Here is an 18734-nt window from a genome sequence, read left to right as displayed (position 1 = left end):
CATCGTTTGTGAGCAATATTATTAATTCCTCCCGCCCCCGCCGGTCCGTGAAATGATATCTTATGTGAAACAGGTCCGTGGTGCAAAAAAGGTTGGGAAGCGCTGGTCTAGAACATCAGAACTCCTTCAGTCAGCCCCTCGTCTACCGAAACCCTGAACCCACCAACCCAAACCTCACACCATCTACACCCTGAAGAACCCAGAGGATCCTCTGATCTCACATCCTGCTCCCTACAGCTAAACTCAAACAGGAAAAGGAATTCATTCATCTAATAATGTGATATAATGAAGAGAAAGATTAACGATGGAGGTGAAGGATCACAGTTTGTTCTTCTTCTTCCTCAGGCGAATCTTCCTCTTGGTTTTGGAGTCGATGATGAGCTGTGATTGTTGCTTGAGGGCTGCACGAGTGATGACCTCACCATCATCATCACCACTGTCGTCATCTATAAACCAACCAGCAGGATTTTATCATCACAATGTTATCGTTATACACGTCTGTATCTACATATAAACACGGGGATGAGTGTGTGTGTGTGTGTGTGAGTGTGTGTGTGTGAGTGTGTGTGTGTCTCACCGTCATACACATCAGCTCTCTGGGTCTCAGGCAGTGTGATGCGAGTGTTGTAGTCAGGAAGCTTCCCTTCAATACTGACCTGAAACTACACACACACACACACACACGTTAGAACAGGACAATATTTAGGAAGCATCAGGAGGTTCTTCAGTTCCTCTCTCACTCACCTCTTGCTCGTCCATCTCCTTGATGAGAGAGAGAGGATCTCCAGCCTGAAGCTCGTCCTGCAGCTGCTGAAGCTTCTGCTCTGCTTCATACAGCAGATCCACCACATGGTCTGAAGATACAGCCTGCTGCACCGGGGGGTCCTGAACATATTCACACACACACACACACACACAAATCAGCCCTGACCCGCTGGGACCTGGACTCCACTGGATGTTACCAGCAGCTCATTCAGCTTCTGTATGCAGGACGATGGATCATCTACAGAGCGTCCTGGTTCATCTCTACATGATCATGAAAACAGGGGTGTACACACTGTAGGTGCTTTCACAGGTGGACAGGAGATGCATGGGGACTCTGACTGGTACAGAAGGGTTCGGTGCGCTGTGTGTTGTACCACATTCACCTCATCACCAGGATTAAAATCATCTGCAGTCTAATCCACAGTGGATCTTCTGTTGGTACCTTGGACCGCTGGGGGTGGGGACTCACCATGGCCCCCTGTCACGCCCCCTGCTGTGTGTGAGTGTGTGAGTGTGTGTGTGTGTATGTGTGAGTGTGTGTGTGAGTGTGTGTGTATATATGTGTGTGTGAGTGTGTGAGTGTGTGTGTGTGTGTGTGTGTGTGTGTGTGTGTGTGTGTGTGTGTGTGTGTGTGTGTGTGTGTGTGTGTGTGTGTGTGTGTGTATGTGTGTGTGTGTGTATGGGGCCAGTGATAGCTCAGTGGTTAAGGTACTGGACTAGTAAACAGAAGGTTGCCGGTTCAAGCCCCGCCACCACCAAGTTGCCACTGTTGGGTCCCTGAGCAAGGCCCTTAACCCTCAATTGCTCATCGTGTTCCGCTCACTGTGTAAGTCGCTTTGGATAAAAGCTTCTGCTAAATGCTGAAAATGTAAATGTAAATGTAAGTGTGTGTGTGTGTGTGTGTGTGTGAGTGTGTGTGTGTGTGAGTGTGTATGTGTGTGTGTGTGTGTGTGTGTGTGAGTGTGTGTGTGTGTGTGTACCTGCAGTACGATGTGCTGGAGTTTCTCACTGAGATGCTGGACGGCGGTGCTGATGCTGCTCACTGTGTGTTTGAGTCTCTCCAGTGTTTCTTTAGCTGAATCGTGTCTCTGCTGCTGCTTCTGCAGCTGAAACACAAACTCATCCAACACCTCCCTCCCACTGTATCACACACACACACACACACACACACACACACACACACACACACACACCACAGTCCTGTCAGAAATATCACATCCTTGTTATTACTAATAAGAAAAAAAGTCACAGTGGAGAACATGCTGCAGGAGGGAGATGTTGTGTAGTTGTGTGTGTGTGTGTGTGTGTGTGTGTGTACTGACCGGGTGAGTTGTGTCTCTCCAGAGTATTTGATGTTGTGTAGTTGTGTGTGTTGTGCGTCTCTCTGGTGTTTGAGCTGCTGCAGGACTCGCTCGTTCTCCTGCTTCATCTCCTCCAGCTGGACCTGAACCTCCTTCTGAGATCTGAACCTGTCCACCACCTCCTACACACACACACACACAACCATACACACACACGTTACATACACATACACAACCATACACACACAAACACAATCATATACTCACACAATATATATATATATTGTAAATGGGCTACAAGACCATCAGCAAGAAGCTTGGTGAGAAAGAGACCACTGTTGGTGCGATCATTCGAAAATGGAAGAAATACAAGATCACAGTCAATCACCCTCACTCTGGAGCTCCATGCAAGATCTCACCTGGTGGGGTAAGAATGATTCTGAGAAAGGTGAGGTCAGTCCAGAATTACACGGGAGGAGCTTCTCAATGATCTCAAGGGAGCTGGGAGCACAGTCACCAAGAAAACCATTAGTAACACACTTCACCGTAATGGATTGAGATCCTGCAGTGCCCGCAAAGTCCCTCTGCTCAAGAAGGCTCATGTACAGGCCCGTCTGAAGTTTACCAGTGAACACCTGAATGATTCAGAGAAAGCTTGGGAGAATGTGATATGGTCAGATGAGACCAAAATTGAGCTCTTTGGCATCAACTCCACTCGCCGTGTTTGGAGGCAGAGAAATGCCCGGTGGGGATGGTGTTCTTGGGGTCATATCCAGCATTTCTCTGCTCCCAGCTCCCTTGAGATCATTGATGAGCTCCTCCCGTGTAATTCTGGACTGACCTCACCTTTCTCAGAATCATTCTTACCCCACCAGGTGAGATCTTGCATGGAGCTCCAGAGTGAGGGTGATTGACTGTGATCTTGTATTTCTTCCATTTTCGAATGATCGCACCAACAGTGGTCTCTTTCTCACCAAGCTTCTTGCTGATGGTCTTGTAGCCCATTCCAGCCTTGTGCAGGTCTACAATCTTGTCCCTGACGTCCTTTGATAGCTCTTTGGTCTTGCCCATGGTGGTGGAGAGATTTGAACGGAAGAAACTGATTCTGTGACAGGAGTCTTTTATACAGGGACAGGACTAATTTGTAGCCTCATGGGCACATAACCGGTCTGTGGGGGTCAGAATTCTTGCTGGTTGGTAGGGGATCAAATACTTATTTCCCTTAATTAAATACAAATTAATTTATAACCTTTATTTAATGTTTTTTGTTCTGGATTTTTTGTTGATATTCTGTCTCTCTCTGTTAAAATAAACCTTCCATAAAAATTATAGACTGTTCAAGTCTTTGTAAGGGGGTAAACTTACAAAATCAGCAGGGGATCAAATACTTATTTCCCTCACTGTATACACACACATACACACATTATATATACAGTGTATCACAAAAGTAAGTACACCCCTCACATTTCTGCAAATATTTCATTATATCTTTTCATGGGACAACACTATAGACATGAAACTTGGATATAACTTAGAGTAGTCAGTGTACAACTTGTATAGCAGTGTAGATTTACTGTCTTCTGAAAATAACTCAACACACAGCCATTAATGTCTAAATGGCTGGCAACATAAGTGAGTACACCCCACAGTGAACATGTCCAAATTGTGCCCAAAGTGTCAATATTTTGTGTGACCACCATTATTATCCAGCACTGCCTTAACCCTCCTGGGCATGGAATTCACCAGAGCTGCACAGGTTGCTACTGGAATCCTCTTCCACTCCTCCATGATGACATCACGGAGCTGGTGGATGTTAGACACCTTGAACTCCTCCACCTTCCACTTGAGGATGCGCCACAGGTGCTCAATTGGGTTTAGTCCATCACCTTTACCTTCAGCTTCCTCAGCAAGGCAGTTGTCATCTTGGAGGTTGTGTTTGGGGTCGTTATCCTGTTTGAAAACTGCTATGAGGCCCAGTTTTCGAAGGGAGGGGATCATGCTCTGTTTCAGAATGTCACAGTACATGTTGGAATTCATGTTTCCCTCAATGAACTGCAGCTCCCCAGTGCCAGCAACACTCATGCAGCCCAAGACCATGATGCTACCACCACCATGCTTGACTGTAGGCAAGATACAGTTGTCTTGGTACTTCTCACCAGGGCGCCTCCACACATGCTGGACACCATCTGAGCCAAACGAGTTTATCTTGGTCTCGTCAGACCACAGGGCATTCCAGTAATCCATGTTCTTGGACTGCTTGTCTTCAGCAAACTGTTTGCGGGCTTTCTTGTGCGTCAGCTTCCTTCTGGGATGACGACCATGCAGACCGAGTTGATGCAGTGTGCGGCGTATGGTCTGAGCACTGACAGGCTGACCTCCCACGTCTTCAACCTCTGCAGCAATGCTGGCAGCACTCATGTGTCTATTTTTTAAAGCCAACCTCTGGATATGACGCCGAACACGTGGACTCAACTGCTTTGGTCGACCCTGGCGAAGCCTGTTCCGAGTGGAACCTGTCCTGGAAAACCGCTGTATGACCTTGGCCACCATGCTGTAGCTCAGTTTCAGGGTGTTAGCAATCTTCTTATAGCCCAGGCCATCTTTGTGGAGAGCAACAATTCTATTTCTCACATCCTCAGAGAGTTCTTTGCCATGAGGTGCCATGTTGAATATCCAGTGGCCAGTATGAGAGAATTGTACCCAAAACACCAAATTTAACAGCCCTGCTCCCCATTTACACCTGGGACCTTGACACATGACACCAGGGAGGGACAACGACACATTTGGGCACAATTTGGACATGTTCACTGTGGGGTGTACTCACTTATGTTGCAGCTATTTAGACATTAATGGCTGTGTGTTGAGTTATTTTCAGAAGACAGTAAATCTACACTGCTATACAAGTTGTACACTGACTACTCTAAGTTATATCCAAGTTTCATGTCTATAGTGTTGTCCCATGAAAAGATATAATGAAATATTTGCAGAAATGTGAGGGGTGTACTCACTTTTGTGATACACTGTATATACACACACAATTATACACACGTTATATACACATACACACATAAACACTGTAAATTAATTAAAGTAGAGTGCCGTCTATATATATACACCAGAGATGTCCAAATAAGTGTGTGTGTGTGTGTGTGTGTGTGTAACCTGGGTGTGTGTGTGTGTAACCTGGGTGTGTGTGTGTGTGTGTGTGTTAGACCTGGGTGTGTGTGTGTGTGTAACCTGGGTGTGTGTGTGTGTTAGACCTGGGTGTGTGTGTGTGTGTGTGTTAGACCTGGGTGTGTGTGTGTAACCTGGGTGTGTGTGTGTGTGTGTTAGACCTGGGTGTGTGTGTGTGTGTGTTAGACCTGGGTGTGTGTGTGTGTGTTAGACCTGGGTGTGTGTGTGTAACCTGTGTGTGTGTGTGTGTGTCTTAGACCTGTGTGTGTGTGTGTAACCTGGGTGTGTGTGTGTGTAACCTGTGTGTGTGTGTGTGTGTGTGTGTGTGTGTAACCTGGGTGTGTGTGTGTGTGTGTTAGACCTGGGTGTGTGTGTGTGTGTGTTAGACCTGGGTGTGTGTGTGTGTAACCTGGGTGTGTGTGTGTGTGTGTGTGTAACCTGGGTGTGTGTGTGTGTAACCTGGGTGTGTGTGTGTGTGTGTGTGTGTAACCTGGGTGTGTGTGTGTGTGTGTTAGACCTGGGTGTGTGTGTGTGTGTGTGTGTGTAACCTGGGTGTGTGTGTGTGTGTGTGTGTGTAACCTGGGTGTGTGTGTGTGTGTGTTAGACCTGGGTGTGTGTGTGTGTGTTAGACCTGGGTGTATGTGTGTGTGTGTTAGACCTGGGTGTGTGTGTGTGTGTGTGTTAGACCTGGGTGTGTGTGTGTGTGTGTGTGTTAGACCTGTGTGTGTGTGTGTGTGTTAGACCTGTGTGTGTGTGTGTGTGTGTGTGTGTGTTAGACCTGGGTGTGTGTGTGTGTGTGTTAGACCTGGGTGTGTGTGTGTGTGTGTTAGACCTGGGTGTGTGTGTGTGTGTGTGTTAGACCTGGGTGTGTGTGTGTGTGTGTGTGTTAGACCTGTGTGTGTGTGTGTGTGTGTGTGTGTTAGACCTGTGTGTGTGTGTGTGTGTGTGTGTGTGTGTTAGACCTGGGTGTGTGTGTGTGTGTGTGTGTTAGACCTGGGTGTGTGTGTGTGTGTGTGTGTTAGACCTGTGTGTGTGTGTGTGTGTGTGTGTTAGACCTGTGTGTGTGTGTGTGTGTGTGTGTTAGACCTGGGTGTGTGTGTGTGTGTATGTGTCAGACCTGTGTGTGTGTGTGTGTGTGTGTGTGTGTGTTAGACCTGGGTGTGTGTGTGTGTTAGACCTGGGTGTGTGTGTGTGTTAGACCTGGGTGTGTGTGTGTGTGTGTGTGTTAGACCTGGGTGTGTGTGTGTGTGTGTGTGTTAGACCTGTGTGTGTGTGTGTGTGTGTGTGTGTGTGTTAGACCTGTGTGTGTGTGTGTGTGTGTGTGTGTTAGACCTGTGTGTGTGTGTGTGTGTGTGTGTGTGTGTGTGTTAGACCTGGGTGTGTGTGTGTGTGTGTGTTAGACCTGGGTGTGTGTGTGTGTGTTAGACCTGTGTGTGTGTGTGTGTGTGTGTTAGACCTGTGTGTGTGTGTGTGTGTGTGTGTGTGTGTGTTAGACCTGTGTGTGTGTGTGTGTGTGTGTGTTAGACCTGTGTGTGTGTGTGTGTGTGTGTGTGTGTGTGTGTTAGACCTGGGTGTGTGTGTGTGTGTGTGTGTGTGTGTGTGTGTGTTAGACCTGTGTGTGTGTGTGTGTGTGTGTTAGACCTGTGTGTGTGTGTGTGTGTGTGTGTGTGTTAGACCTGGGTGTGTGTGTGTGTGTGTGTGTGTTAGACCTGTGTGTGTGTGTGTGTGTGTGTGTGTGTGTGTGTGTGTGTTAGACCTGGGTGTGTGTGTGTGTGTGTGTGTGTTAGACCTGTGTGTGTGTGTGTGTGTGTGTGTGTGTGTGTTAGACCTGGGTGTGTGTGTGTGTGTGTGTGTGTTAGACCTGTGTGTGTGTGTGTGTGTGTGTGTGTGTGTGTGTTAGACCTGGGTGTGTGTGTGTGTGTGTGTGTGTTAGACCTGTGTGTGTGTGTGTGTGTGTGTGTGTGTGTGTGTGTTAGACCTGGGTGTGTGTGTGTGTGTGTGTGTTAGACCTGTGTGTGTGTGTGTGTGTGTGTGTGTGTGTGTGTGTTAGACCTGGGTGTGTGTGTGTGTGTGTGTGTGTTAGACCTGTGTGTGTGTGTGTGTGTGTGTGTGTGTGTGTGTGTGTGTTAGACCTGGGTGTGTGTGTGTGTGTGTGTGTTAGACCTGTGTGTGTGTGTGTGTGTGTGTGTGTGTGTGTGTGTTAGACCTGGGTGTGTGTGTGTGTGTGTGTGTGTGTGTTAGACCTGTGTGTGTGTGTGTGTGTGTGTGTGTGTGTGTGTGTTAGACCTGGGTGTGTGTGTGTGTGTGTGTGTTAGACCTGTGTGTGTGTGTGTGTGTGTGTGTGTGTGTGTGTGTTAGACCTGGGTGTGTGTGTGTGTGTGTGTGTTAGACCTGTGTGTGTGTGTGTGTGTGTGTGTGTGTGTGTTAGACCTGGGTGTGTGTGTGTGTGTGTGTGTGTGTGTGTGTGTTAGACCTGGGTGTGTGTGTGTGTGTGTGTGTGTGTTAGACCTGTGTGTGTGTGTGTGTGTGTGTGTGTGTGTGTGTTAGACCTGTGTGTGTGTGTGTGTGTGTGTGTGTGTGTGTGTTAGACCTGGGTGTGTGTGTGTGTGTGTGTGTGTGTGTGTGTGTTAGACCTGGGTGTGTGTGTGTGTGTGTGTGTTAGACCTGTGTGTGTGTGTGTGTGTGTGTGTGTGTGTGTTAGACCTGTGTGTGTGTGTGTGTGTGTGTGTGTGTGTGTGTGTTAGACCTGGGTGTGTGTGTGTGTGTGTGTGTGTGTGTTAGACCTGTGTGTGTGTGTGTGTGTGTGTGTGTGTGTGTGTGTGTTAGACCTGGGTGTGTGTGTGTGTGTGTGTGTTAGACCTGTGTGTGTGTGTGTGTGTGTGTGTGTGTGTGTGTTAGACCTGTGTGTGTGTGTGTGTGTGTGTGTGTGTGTGTGTGTGTGTGTTAGACCTGGGTGTGTGTGTGTGTGTGTGTGTTAGACCTGTGTGTGTGTGTGTGTGTGTGTGTGTGTGTGTTAGACCTGGGTGTGTGTGACCCCTGTAGCCTCTTTGATGAGTTGGAAGGCCTCCTGAAAGCTGGAGATGTTTCTGTCCTCCTCACCCGCCGCTGTGAGACTGCGCTGGACCTCACTGCTCAGCTCGTCCTGCTGCAGCGCCCCCCGCTGGATCTGTGGAGTACACACACACACATACTTGTGTAGTATGTTGTGTAGTTGTGTAACATGTTGTGTAGTTGTGTAGTTGTGTACTCACTCTGCGCTCTCCGCGCTCGATCTGAGCTTTGTGCTCCTCTGCTTGTTTTTTGTAGTGATTGAGGACGAGCTCTCGCTCCCTCCTCTCACCATACACCATACACTCCTGCTTCTCCAGCTCCTCCTACACACACACACACACACACACACCACACACACACATCACATAAACACACACACACACACACACCACACACACACATCACATAAACACACACACACACACCACACACACACCACACACACACAGTGAGCAGGTGAGTTGGTACCAGGTGAGGGAATCATGATCAGGTATAAAAAAAGCCACCTGGATCAGTCTGTACAAGCAATGATGGGGCGTGGCTCACCACTGGGTTCCAAACTTCAGGAGTATATTTGTGTGTGTGTGTGTGTGTGTGTGTGTGTGTGTGTGTGTGTGTGTGTACCTTGGCCGAGTCTTTAGCTTGGTGGGCGTCGGTGTTCATGAGCTGCAGCTGCTGGAGTTCCTGCTTCTGATGGAGAATCTCGTTCTCCAAACCGTCCAACTGAGACTGAAACGTCAAGCTCTCCTCCTGCACACACACACACACACACACACACACACACACACACACACACACACATCATTGTAAGTAATCACAGGTTTTCACCAGTAGGGAATAACGGCTCTGACTGTGGTTCGGTGGAGTCCTCGATCCTACTTTAGATGATGAGACAGTAGGAACTCTGAGGTTCTGTGGTTAGTTACACTGAGTGAGTGAGCAGTGAGTGTATGGGGGGTGATACGGGTGTTGGAGAACTTTACCCTCAGTGAGGTGTGATGTGTGTTGTGTATACGGGGGTGATCTGAGGGGGGCGCTGTAGGGACTCAGGTGCTCAGTAACAGGTACCTGCAGGTGCTCCTTCACTTTCAGGTAACCCCTCATGATGTGTTCGGCCTCCTGACATTTCAACTGAGCCTTCTCCAACCGGTTCTCCAACACACGCAGGTTCTGCTCCACACACACACACACACACACACACACACAATATAAATACACATGACATGTACAGTGTATCACAAAAGTGAGTACACCCCTCACATTTCTGCAGATATTTAAGTATATCTTTTCATGGGACAACACTGACAAAATGACACTTTGACACAATGAAAAGTAGTCTGTGTGCAGCTTATATAACAGTGTAAATTTATTCTTCCCTCAAAATAACTCAATATACAGCCATTAATGTCTAAACCACCGGCAACAAAAGTGAGTACACCCCTAAGAGACTACACCCCTAAATGTCCAAATTGAGCACTGCTTGTCATTTTCCCTCAAAAATGTCATGTGACTCGTTAGTGTTACTAGGTCTCAGGTGTGCATAGGGAGCAGGTGTGTTCAATTTAGTAGTACAGCTCTCACACTCTCTCATACTGGTCACTGAAAGTTCCAACATGGCACCTCATGGCAAAGAACTCTCTGAGGATCTTAAAAGACGAATTGTTGTGCTACAAGAAGATTGCCAACACCCTGAAACTGAGCTGCAGCACAGTGGCCAAGATCATCCAGCGTTTTAAAAGAGCAGGGTCCACTCAGAACAGACCTCGCGTCGGTCGTCCAAAGAAGCTAAGTGCACGTGCTCAGCGTCACATCCAACTGCTGTCTTTGAAAGATAGGCGCAGGAGTGCTGTCAGCATTGCTGCAGAGATTGAAAAGGTGGGGGGTCAGCCTGTCAGTGCTCAGACCATACGCCGCACACTACATCAAATTGGTCTGCATGGCTGTCACCCCAGAAGGAAGCCTCTTCTGAAGTCTTTACACAAGAAAGCCCACAAACAGTTTGCTGAAGACATGTCAACAAAGGACATGGATTACTGGAACCATGTCCTATGGTCTGATGAGACTAATATTAATTTGTTTGGTTCAGATGGTCTCAAGCATGTGTGGCGGCAATCAGGTGAGGAGTACAAAGATAAGTGTGTCATGCCTACAGTCAAGCATGGTGGTGGGAATGCCATGGTCTGGGGCTGCATGAGTGCAGCAGGTGTTGGGGAGTTACATTTCATTGAGGGACACATGAACTCCAATATGTACTGTGAAATACTGAAGCAGAGCATGATCCCCTCCCTCCGGAAACTGGGTCGCAGGGCAGTGTTCCAGCATGATAATGACCCCAAACACACCTCTAAGACGACCACTGCTTTACTGAAGAGGCTGAGGGTAAAGGTGATGGACTGGCCAAGCATGTCTCCAGACCTAAACCCAATAGAACATCTTTGGGGCATCCTCAAGCGGAAGGTGGAGGAGCGCAAAGTCTCGAATATCCGCCAGCTCCGTGATGTCGTCATGGAGGAGTGGAAAAGCATTCCAGTGGCAACCTGTGAAGCTCTGGTAAACTCCATGCCCAGGAGAGTTAAGGCAGTTCTGGGAAATAATGGTGGCCACACAAAATATTGACACTTCAGGAACTTTCACTAAGGGGTGTACTCACTTTTGTTGCCGGTGGTTTAGACATTAATGGCTGTATATTGAGTTATTTTGAGGGAAGAATAAATTTACACTGTTATATAAGCTGCACACAGACTACTTTTCATTGTGTCAAAGTGTCATTTTGTCAGTGTTGTCCCATGAAAAGATATACTTAAATATCTGCAGAAATGTGAGGGGTGTACTCACTTTTGTGATACACTGTATGTATATAATGTGTGTGTGAGTGTGTGTGTGTTACCGTATCATGCTCAGCACTAAGTGGGCGTGGTTTAGATTCTCTCTGGTTGTGCTGGTGTGTGTGTAGTTGTTCCAGTTGGTGTTTGTAGGTTCTGCTCGTGTGTTTCAGTGCGTTCAGCTTCTTCTCCTGATCCAAAACTTTCTGATCCAGAACCTGCAGCGCCGCCTTCAAACACACACACACACACACACACACACAAACACACACACACACACACACAATAATAATAATAATAATCAGAACCTTTTATCATGAATGCAAAAGTATGACTGAGTTTGAAAAGTGAGTGTGTGTGTGTGTGTGTGAGTGTGTGTGTGTGTGTATATAGTGTGTGTGTGCTGACCTGCCCAGACATGTTCCTGTATGCAGCTCTCTCTGAACCACGGGACTGAAAAACTTCTCTGATAACCTGCTCATTACCCTGCACACACACACACACACACACACACCATCACACACACACACACACACACACACACACACACATATGAAGTAATAAGGGCTTTGTGTATATAGTGTGTACCCACAGTGAGTGTGTGTGTGTAGTGTGTGTATATAGTGTGTACCCACAGTGAGTGTGTGTGTGTAGTGTGTGTATATAGTGTGTACCCACAGTGAGTGTGTGTGTGTAGTGTGTGTATATAGTGTGTACCCACAGTAAGTGTGTGTGTGTGTGTGTGTGTGTAGTGTGTGTATATAGTGTGTACCCACAGTAAGTGTGTGTGTGTGTGTGTGTGTAGTGTGTGTATATAGTGTGTACCCACAGTGAGTGTGTGTGTGTAGTGTGTGTATATAGTGTGTACCCACAGTGTGTGTGTGTAGTGTGTGTATTGTGTGTATATAGTGTGTACCCACAGTGAGTGTGTGTGTGTAGTGTGTGTATATAGTGTGTACCCACAGTGAGTGTGTGTGTGTAGTGTGTATATAAAAGATATCCTTTATTTGTCATATATACAGTGTATCACAAAAGTGAGTACACCCCTCACATTTCTGCAGATATTTAAGTATATCTTTTCATGGGACAACACTGACAAAATGACACTTTGACACAATGAAAAGTAGTCTGTGTGCAGCTTATATAACAGTGTTAATTTATTCTTCCCTCAAAATAACTCAATATACAGCCATTAATGTCTAAACCACTGGCAACAAAAGTGAGTACACCCCTTAGTGAAAGTTCCTGAAGTGTCAATATTTTGTGTGGCCACCATTATTTCCCAGAACTGCCTTAACTCTCCTGGGCATGGAGTTTACCAGAGCTTCACAGGTTGCCACTGGAATGCTTTTCCACTCCTCCATGACGACATCACGGAGCTGGCGGATATTCGAGACTTTGCACTCCTCCACCTTCCGCTTGAGGATGCCCCAAAGATGTTCTATTGGGTTTAGGTCTGGAGACATGCTTGGCCAGTCCATCACCTTTACCCTCAGCCTCTTCAATAAAGCAGTGGTCGTCTTAGAGGTGTGTTTGGGGTCATTATCATGCTGGAACACTGCCCTGCGACCCAGTTTCCGGAGGGAGGGGATCATGCTCTGCTTCAGTATTTCACAGTACATATTGGAGTTCATGTGTCCCTCAATGAAATGTAACTCCCCAACACCTGCTGCACTCATGCAGCCCCAGACCATGGCATTCCCACCACAATGCTTGACTGTAGGCATGACACACTTATCTTTGTACTCCTCACCTGATTGCCGCCACACATGCTTGAGACCATCTGAACCAAACAAATTAATCTTGGTCTCATCAGACCATAGGACATGGTTCCAGTAATCCATGTCCTTTGTTGACATGTCTTCAGCAAACTGTTTGCGGGCTTTCTTGTGTAGAGACTTCAGAAGAGGCTTCCTTCTGGGGTGACAGCCATGCAGACCAATTTGATGTAGTGTGCGGCGTATGGTCTGAGCACTGACAGGCTGACCCCCCACCTTTTCAATCTCTGCAGCAATGCTGACAGCACTCCTGCGCCTATCTTTCAAAGACAGCAGTTGGATGTGACGCTGAGCACGTGCACTCAGCTTCTTTGGACGACCAACGCGAGGTCTGTTCTGAGTGGACCCTGCTCTTTTAAAACGCTGGATGATCTTGGCCACTGTGCTGCAGCTCAGTTTCAGGGTGTTGGCAATCTTCTTGTAGCCTTGGCCATCTTCATGTAGCGCAACAATTCGTCTTTTAAGATCCTCAGAGAGTTCTTTGCCATGAGGTGCCATGTTGGAACTTTCAGTGACCAGTATGAGAGAGTGTGAGAGCTGTACTACTAAATTGAACACACCTGCTCCCTATGCACACCTGAGACCTAGTAACACTAACGAGTCACATGACATTTTGGAGGGAAAATGACAAGCAGTGCTCAATTTGGACATTTAGGGGTGTAGTCTCTTAGGGGTGTACTCACTTTTGTTGCCGGTGGTTTAGACATTAATGGCTGTATATTGAGTTATTTTGAGGGAAGAATAAATTTACACTGTTATATAAGCTGCACACAGACTACTTTTCATTGTGTCAAAGTGTCATTTTGTCAGTGTTGTCCCATGAAAAGATATACTTAAATATCTGCAGAAATGTGAGGGGTGTACTCACTTTTGTGATACACTGTACATATACAGATGTACAGTACAATGAAATTCTTTCTTCGCATATCCCAGCTGGTGTTGGAAGCTGGGGTCAGAGCGCAGGGTCAGCCAACTTACGGCGCCCCTGGAGCAGACAGGGTTAAGGGCCTTGCTCAAGGACATAGTGTGTATATAGTGTGTACCCACAGTGAGTGTGTGTGTGTAGTGTGTATATAGTGTGTACCCACAGTGAGTGTGTGTGTGTAGTGTGTGTATATAGTGTGTACCCACAGTAAGTGTGTGTGTGTGTGTGTGTGTAGTGTGTGTATATAGTGTGTACCCACAGTGAGTGTGTGTGTGTAGTGTGTGTATATAGTGTGTACCCACAGTGTGTGTGTGTAGTGTGTGTATTGTGTGTATATAGTGTGTACCCACAGTGAGTGTGTGTGTGTAGTGTGTGTATATAGTGTGTACCCACAGTGTGTGTGTGTAGTGTGTGTATTGTGTGTATATAGTGTGTACCCACAGTGAGTGTGTGTGTAGTGTGTGTATATAGTGTGTACCCACAGTGAGTGTGTGTGTGTAGTGTGTATATAGTGTGTATATAGTGTGTACCCACAGTGAGTGTGTAGTGTGTGTATATAGTGTGTACCCACAGTGTGTGTGTAGTGTGTGTATATACAGGTCCTTCTCAAAAAATTAGCATATTGTGATAAAGTTCATTATTTTCCATAATGTAATGATAAAAATTTAACTTTCATATATTTTAGATTCATTGCACACCAACTGAAATATTTCAGGTCTTTTATTGTTTTAATACTGATGATTTTGGCATACAGCTCATGAAAACCCAAAATTCCTATCTCAAAAAATTAGCATATCATGAAAAGGTTCTCTAAACGAGCTATTAACCTAATCATCTGAATCAACGAATTAACTCTAAACACCTGCAAAAGATTCCTGAGGCTTTTAAAAACTCCCAGCCTGGTTCATTACTCAAAACTGCAATCATGGGTAAGACTGCCGACCTGACTGCTGTCCAGAAGGCCATCATTGACACCCTCAAGCAAGAGGGTAAGACACAGAAAGAAATTTTTGAACGAATAGGCTGTTCCCAGAGTGCTGTATCAAGGCACCTCAGTGTGTGTATTGTGTGTATATAGTGTGTACCCACAGTGTGTGTGTGTAGTGTGTGTATTGTGTGTATATAGTGTGTACCCACAGTGAGTGTGTGTGTGTGTGTGTAGTGTGTATATAGTGTGTACCCACAGTGTGTGTGTGTGTGTAGTGTGTATATAGTGTGTACCCACAGTGAGTGTGTGTAGTGTGTATATAGTGTGTACCCACAGTGAGTGTGTGTAGTGTGTATATAGTGTGTACCCACAGTGTGTGTGTGTGTGTAGTGTGTATATAGTGTGTACCCACAGTGAGTGTGTGTGTGTAGTGTGTATATAGTGTGTACCCACAGTGAGTGTGTGTAGTGTGTATATAGTGTGTACCCACAGTGTGTGTGTGTGTGTGTAGTGTGTATATAGTGTGTACCCACAGTGAGTGTGTGTGTGTAGTGTGTATATAGTGTGTACCCACAGTGAGTGTGTGTGTGTAGTGTGTATATAGTGTGTACCCACAGTGAGTGTGTGTGTGTGTTTCATCCTACAGGAAACATGGTGCAAGGCCGACACGGTCACTCACTGTCCCCGTGATTACAGAGAAATTATACTACCCTCCCAAAAACTTAGCACAGTGCGCCAAGGCAGAGATTCAGGAGGTCTGATAATCTGGTACAAATCACACCTACACACGCTAATAAACATTATGAAAATTGGAAAATTCCACATTTGGCTAAAAATAAACAAAACTATACTATCATCACAGAAGGATCTGTTTCTCTGTGCCATCTATATCCCTCCGTCAGAGTCTCCATACTACTCTGAAGACATGTTCTCAGAGCTGGAGAGAGAGACCTGCCATTTCCAAACCCAGGGAAACGTGCTCATCTGTGGAGACCTGAACGCCAGAACAGGAACCCAACCTGATATTATAAATGATCAGGGAAACAGATTCATCAATAACAACCAAATTCTTAATACCAATTCCACCCTAAACCACAGAAACAATTATGATCATGTTACTAACAAAAATGGTAAAGACCTCCTGCAGCTCTGTGGAACTTTAGGTCTGTACATCGTCAACGGTAGAACTCGAGGGGACTCATTAGGAAGGTTCACGTTCTGCTCACCTCTTGGTAATAGTACAGTAGATTATGCAATAACAGATTTAGACCCTTTCTCTCTCAGTGCATTTACTGTTAAACCTCTAACCCCTCTGTCTGATCACAGCCAAATTACTGTGTTCATCAAAAAGACAGAAACTAACCCCACCACACACACACGGCCCAGTAAGCTGTACAACATCTCCAGATCCTACAGATGGGCCGAGAACAGCGCAGAGGAGTTCCAGAAAGCAATTAGCAGCACAGAAATCCAAATTAGCTTAGACAACTTTCTGGACACTGCTTACATTCACAGTAAAGAAGGAGTAAATCAGGCAGTTAAAAATATTAATCAGATCTTTAAAAATACAGCAAATAAAGCTCAATTAAAAATTAAATCTAAATCAAAACCTAAATCTACAAAAGATGACAGCTGGTTCGACAAAGACTGTCAAATGTTAAGAACAGAACTCCGTAAAATATCAAACCAAAAACACAGAGACCCAAACAACAGTAACACACGACTTCTTTACTGTGAAACCCTCAAACAATATAAACGTACACTCAGAACCAAAAAAGCTCAGAACACCCAAAAACAACTAACAATTATTGAACAATCAATCAACACACATCAATTCTGGGACAATTGGAACAAATTAAAACATAGAGAACAGGAAGAATTGGCCATTCAGGATGGGGATATCTGGACAACCCATTTCCAATCACTCTTTAAAAATGTAGAATTAGATTCAAATCCTGAACAAAATCAAATTATTAGTAAGTTAGAGGAACTGGAACGGGCTGTTAAAAACCACCAGAATCCTCTAGACTCTCTCATTACTGAGCAGGAACTTAAAGACAACATTAAAAAACTAAAAACAAAGAAATCATCAGGACCTGACGGGATCCTGAATGAAATGATCAAACACAACAGCTCCAAATTTCACCTGGCGATGTTAAAAGTCTTTAACCTGGTTCTGAGTGTCGGTTCCTTCCCTGAAATCTGGAATCAAGGTCTCATAACACCCATCTACAAAAGTGGAGATAAATTCCACCCTAATAATTACCGGGGCATCTGTGTGAGCAGTAACCTGGGGAAGTTATTCTGTAGTATCATTAACTCACGATTATTACACTTCCTTACCCAACACAACGTCCTGAGTAAAAGTCAGATTGGTTTTCTACCAAATTACCGCACTACCGATCATATTTACACCCTACACACCCTGATCCAAAAATATGTAGTTCAAAATAACTCTAAAATATTTGCATGTTTTATTGATTTTAAAAAAGCTTTTGATTCCATTTGGCATGAAGGATTGTTTTATAAAATGTTAGAGAGCGGTGTAGGGGGTAAAACATATGATCTTATTAAATCCATGTACACAGAAAACCAGTGTGGAATAAGAATCGGCAGTAAGAGAAACATCTCATCTCTCAGGAGCGTGGAGTGAGACAGGGCTGCTGTTTAAGTCCAACTCTATTTAACATCTATATTAATGAATTGGCCTCCATGTTAGAGCACTCAGCCACGCCCGGTCTCACTCTACACGACTCCGAGATTAAACTCCTGCTGTATGCAGATGATCTGGTCCTGCTGTCCCCCAGCGCTCAGGGTCTCCAGCACAAACTGGACCTGCTGCAGCAATACTGTCAGACCTGGGCCCTGACCGTCAACCTCAAAAAGACCAAAATTATGACCTTCCAGAAAAGAGCCAGATCTCAGGGAACCAAACACACATATAAATTAGGACACCATGAAATTGAGCACACTAAAGATTATACTTACCTCGGACTAAACATCAGTTCCACAGGAAACTTTAACCCGGCAGTAAATGAACTGAGAGAAAAAGCTCGCAGGGCGTCGACGCCATAAAACGTCAAACATTCGTGGAAATTCCGATTCGAATCTGGCTTAAAATTTTTGAATCAATAATTGAAGCGATTGCTCTATATGGCAGTGAAGTTTGGGGTTCGCTTACACACCATCAATTCCATAATTGGGACAAACATCCATTAGAGACCCTGCACACAGAGTTCTGTACAACCATCCTAAAGGTGCACAGACACACCACGAACACACACACCAACACACCACTAACACACACACCAACACACCACTAACACACACCAACACACCACTAACACACACACCAACACACCACTAACACACACACCAACACACCACTAACACACACCAACACACCACTAACACACCACTAACACACCACTAACACACACCAACACACCACTAACACACCACTAACACACCACTAACACACCACTAACACACCACTAACACACACCAACACACCACTAACACACCACTAACACACCACTAACACACACTAACACACACACACACCACTAACAATGCGTGCAGGGCAGAATTAGGCCGATTTCCACTAATTATAAACATACAGAGAAGAGCATCAACTTCTGGAAACATCTAAATGAGAGCGACCCCCAAACTTATCATTATAAAGCCCTGAAACACCAAGAGCTGAGCAAACATACCAGTCCCCTCATCCAACTGGTCCTGAGTCACTGCACCCATACACCACTAACACACACAGACACTCTAATAACACACACAGATACACCACTAACACACACCGATACACTAATAACACACACAGACACTCTAACACACACCGACACACTAATAACACACACTAACACAATAAAGACTCAGGAACAAGATAAATCTGTAAACCCAATTAGAATAAACCAAATTACACAAAAACTCAGAACTAAATATCTGAATTATTGGGAAACTGAAACTAAAACT

At 45.5% G+C, this 18734-nt stretch overlaps 1 protein-coding gene across 1 annotated transcript in view; it reads right to left on the bottom strand.

Annotated features, from left to right (window-relative positions):
• Positions 1-260: 260 nt before the first annotated feature.
• Positions 261-18734, bottom strand: part of odad3 (outer dynein arm docking complex subunit 3) — a 23428-nt gene continuing 4954 nt past the window's right edge. The window contains exons 3-13 of the mRNA XM_062997199.1: positions 11522-11599; positions 11179-11343; positions 9360-9461; positions 8916-9041; positions 8492-8614; positions 8260-8406; positions 2088-2248; positions 1746-1905; positions 745-885; positions 578-662; positions 261-446 (exon numbers count right to left, since the gene is read on the bottom strand). Of these exons, the coding sequence (XP_062853269.1) occupies positions 319-446; positions 578-662; positions 745-885; positions 1746-1905; positions 2088-2248; positions 8260-8406; positions 8492-8614; positions 8916-9041; positions 9360-9461; positions 11179-11343; positions 11522-11599 (1416 nt within the window). The 3' untranslated portion in view covers positions 261-318. The remainder of the gene's footprint in view (positions 447-577; positions 663-744; positions 886-1745; positions 1906-2087; positions 2249-8259; positions 8407-8491; positions 8615-8915; positions 9042-9359; positions 9462-11178; positions 11344-11521; positions 11600-18734) is intronic.

This window comes from Trichomycterus rosablanca, chromosome 6, assembly GCF_030014385.1.
Source record: "Trichomycterus rosablanca isolate fTriRos1 chromosome 6, fTriRos1.hap1, whole genome shotgun sequence".
Classification (NCBI taxonomy): Eukaryota; Metazoa; Chordata; class Actinopteri; order Siluriformes; family Trichomycteridae; genus Trichomycterus; species Trichomycterus rosablanca.
Note: the sequence above shows the minus strand (reverse complement) of the source record. Positions and strands in the feature narration are given on the sequence as shown.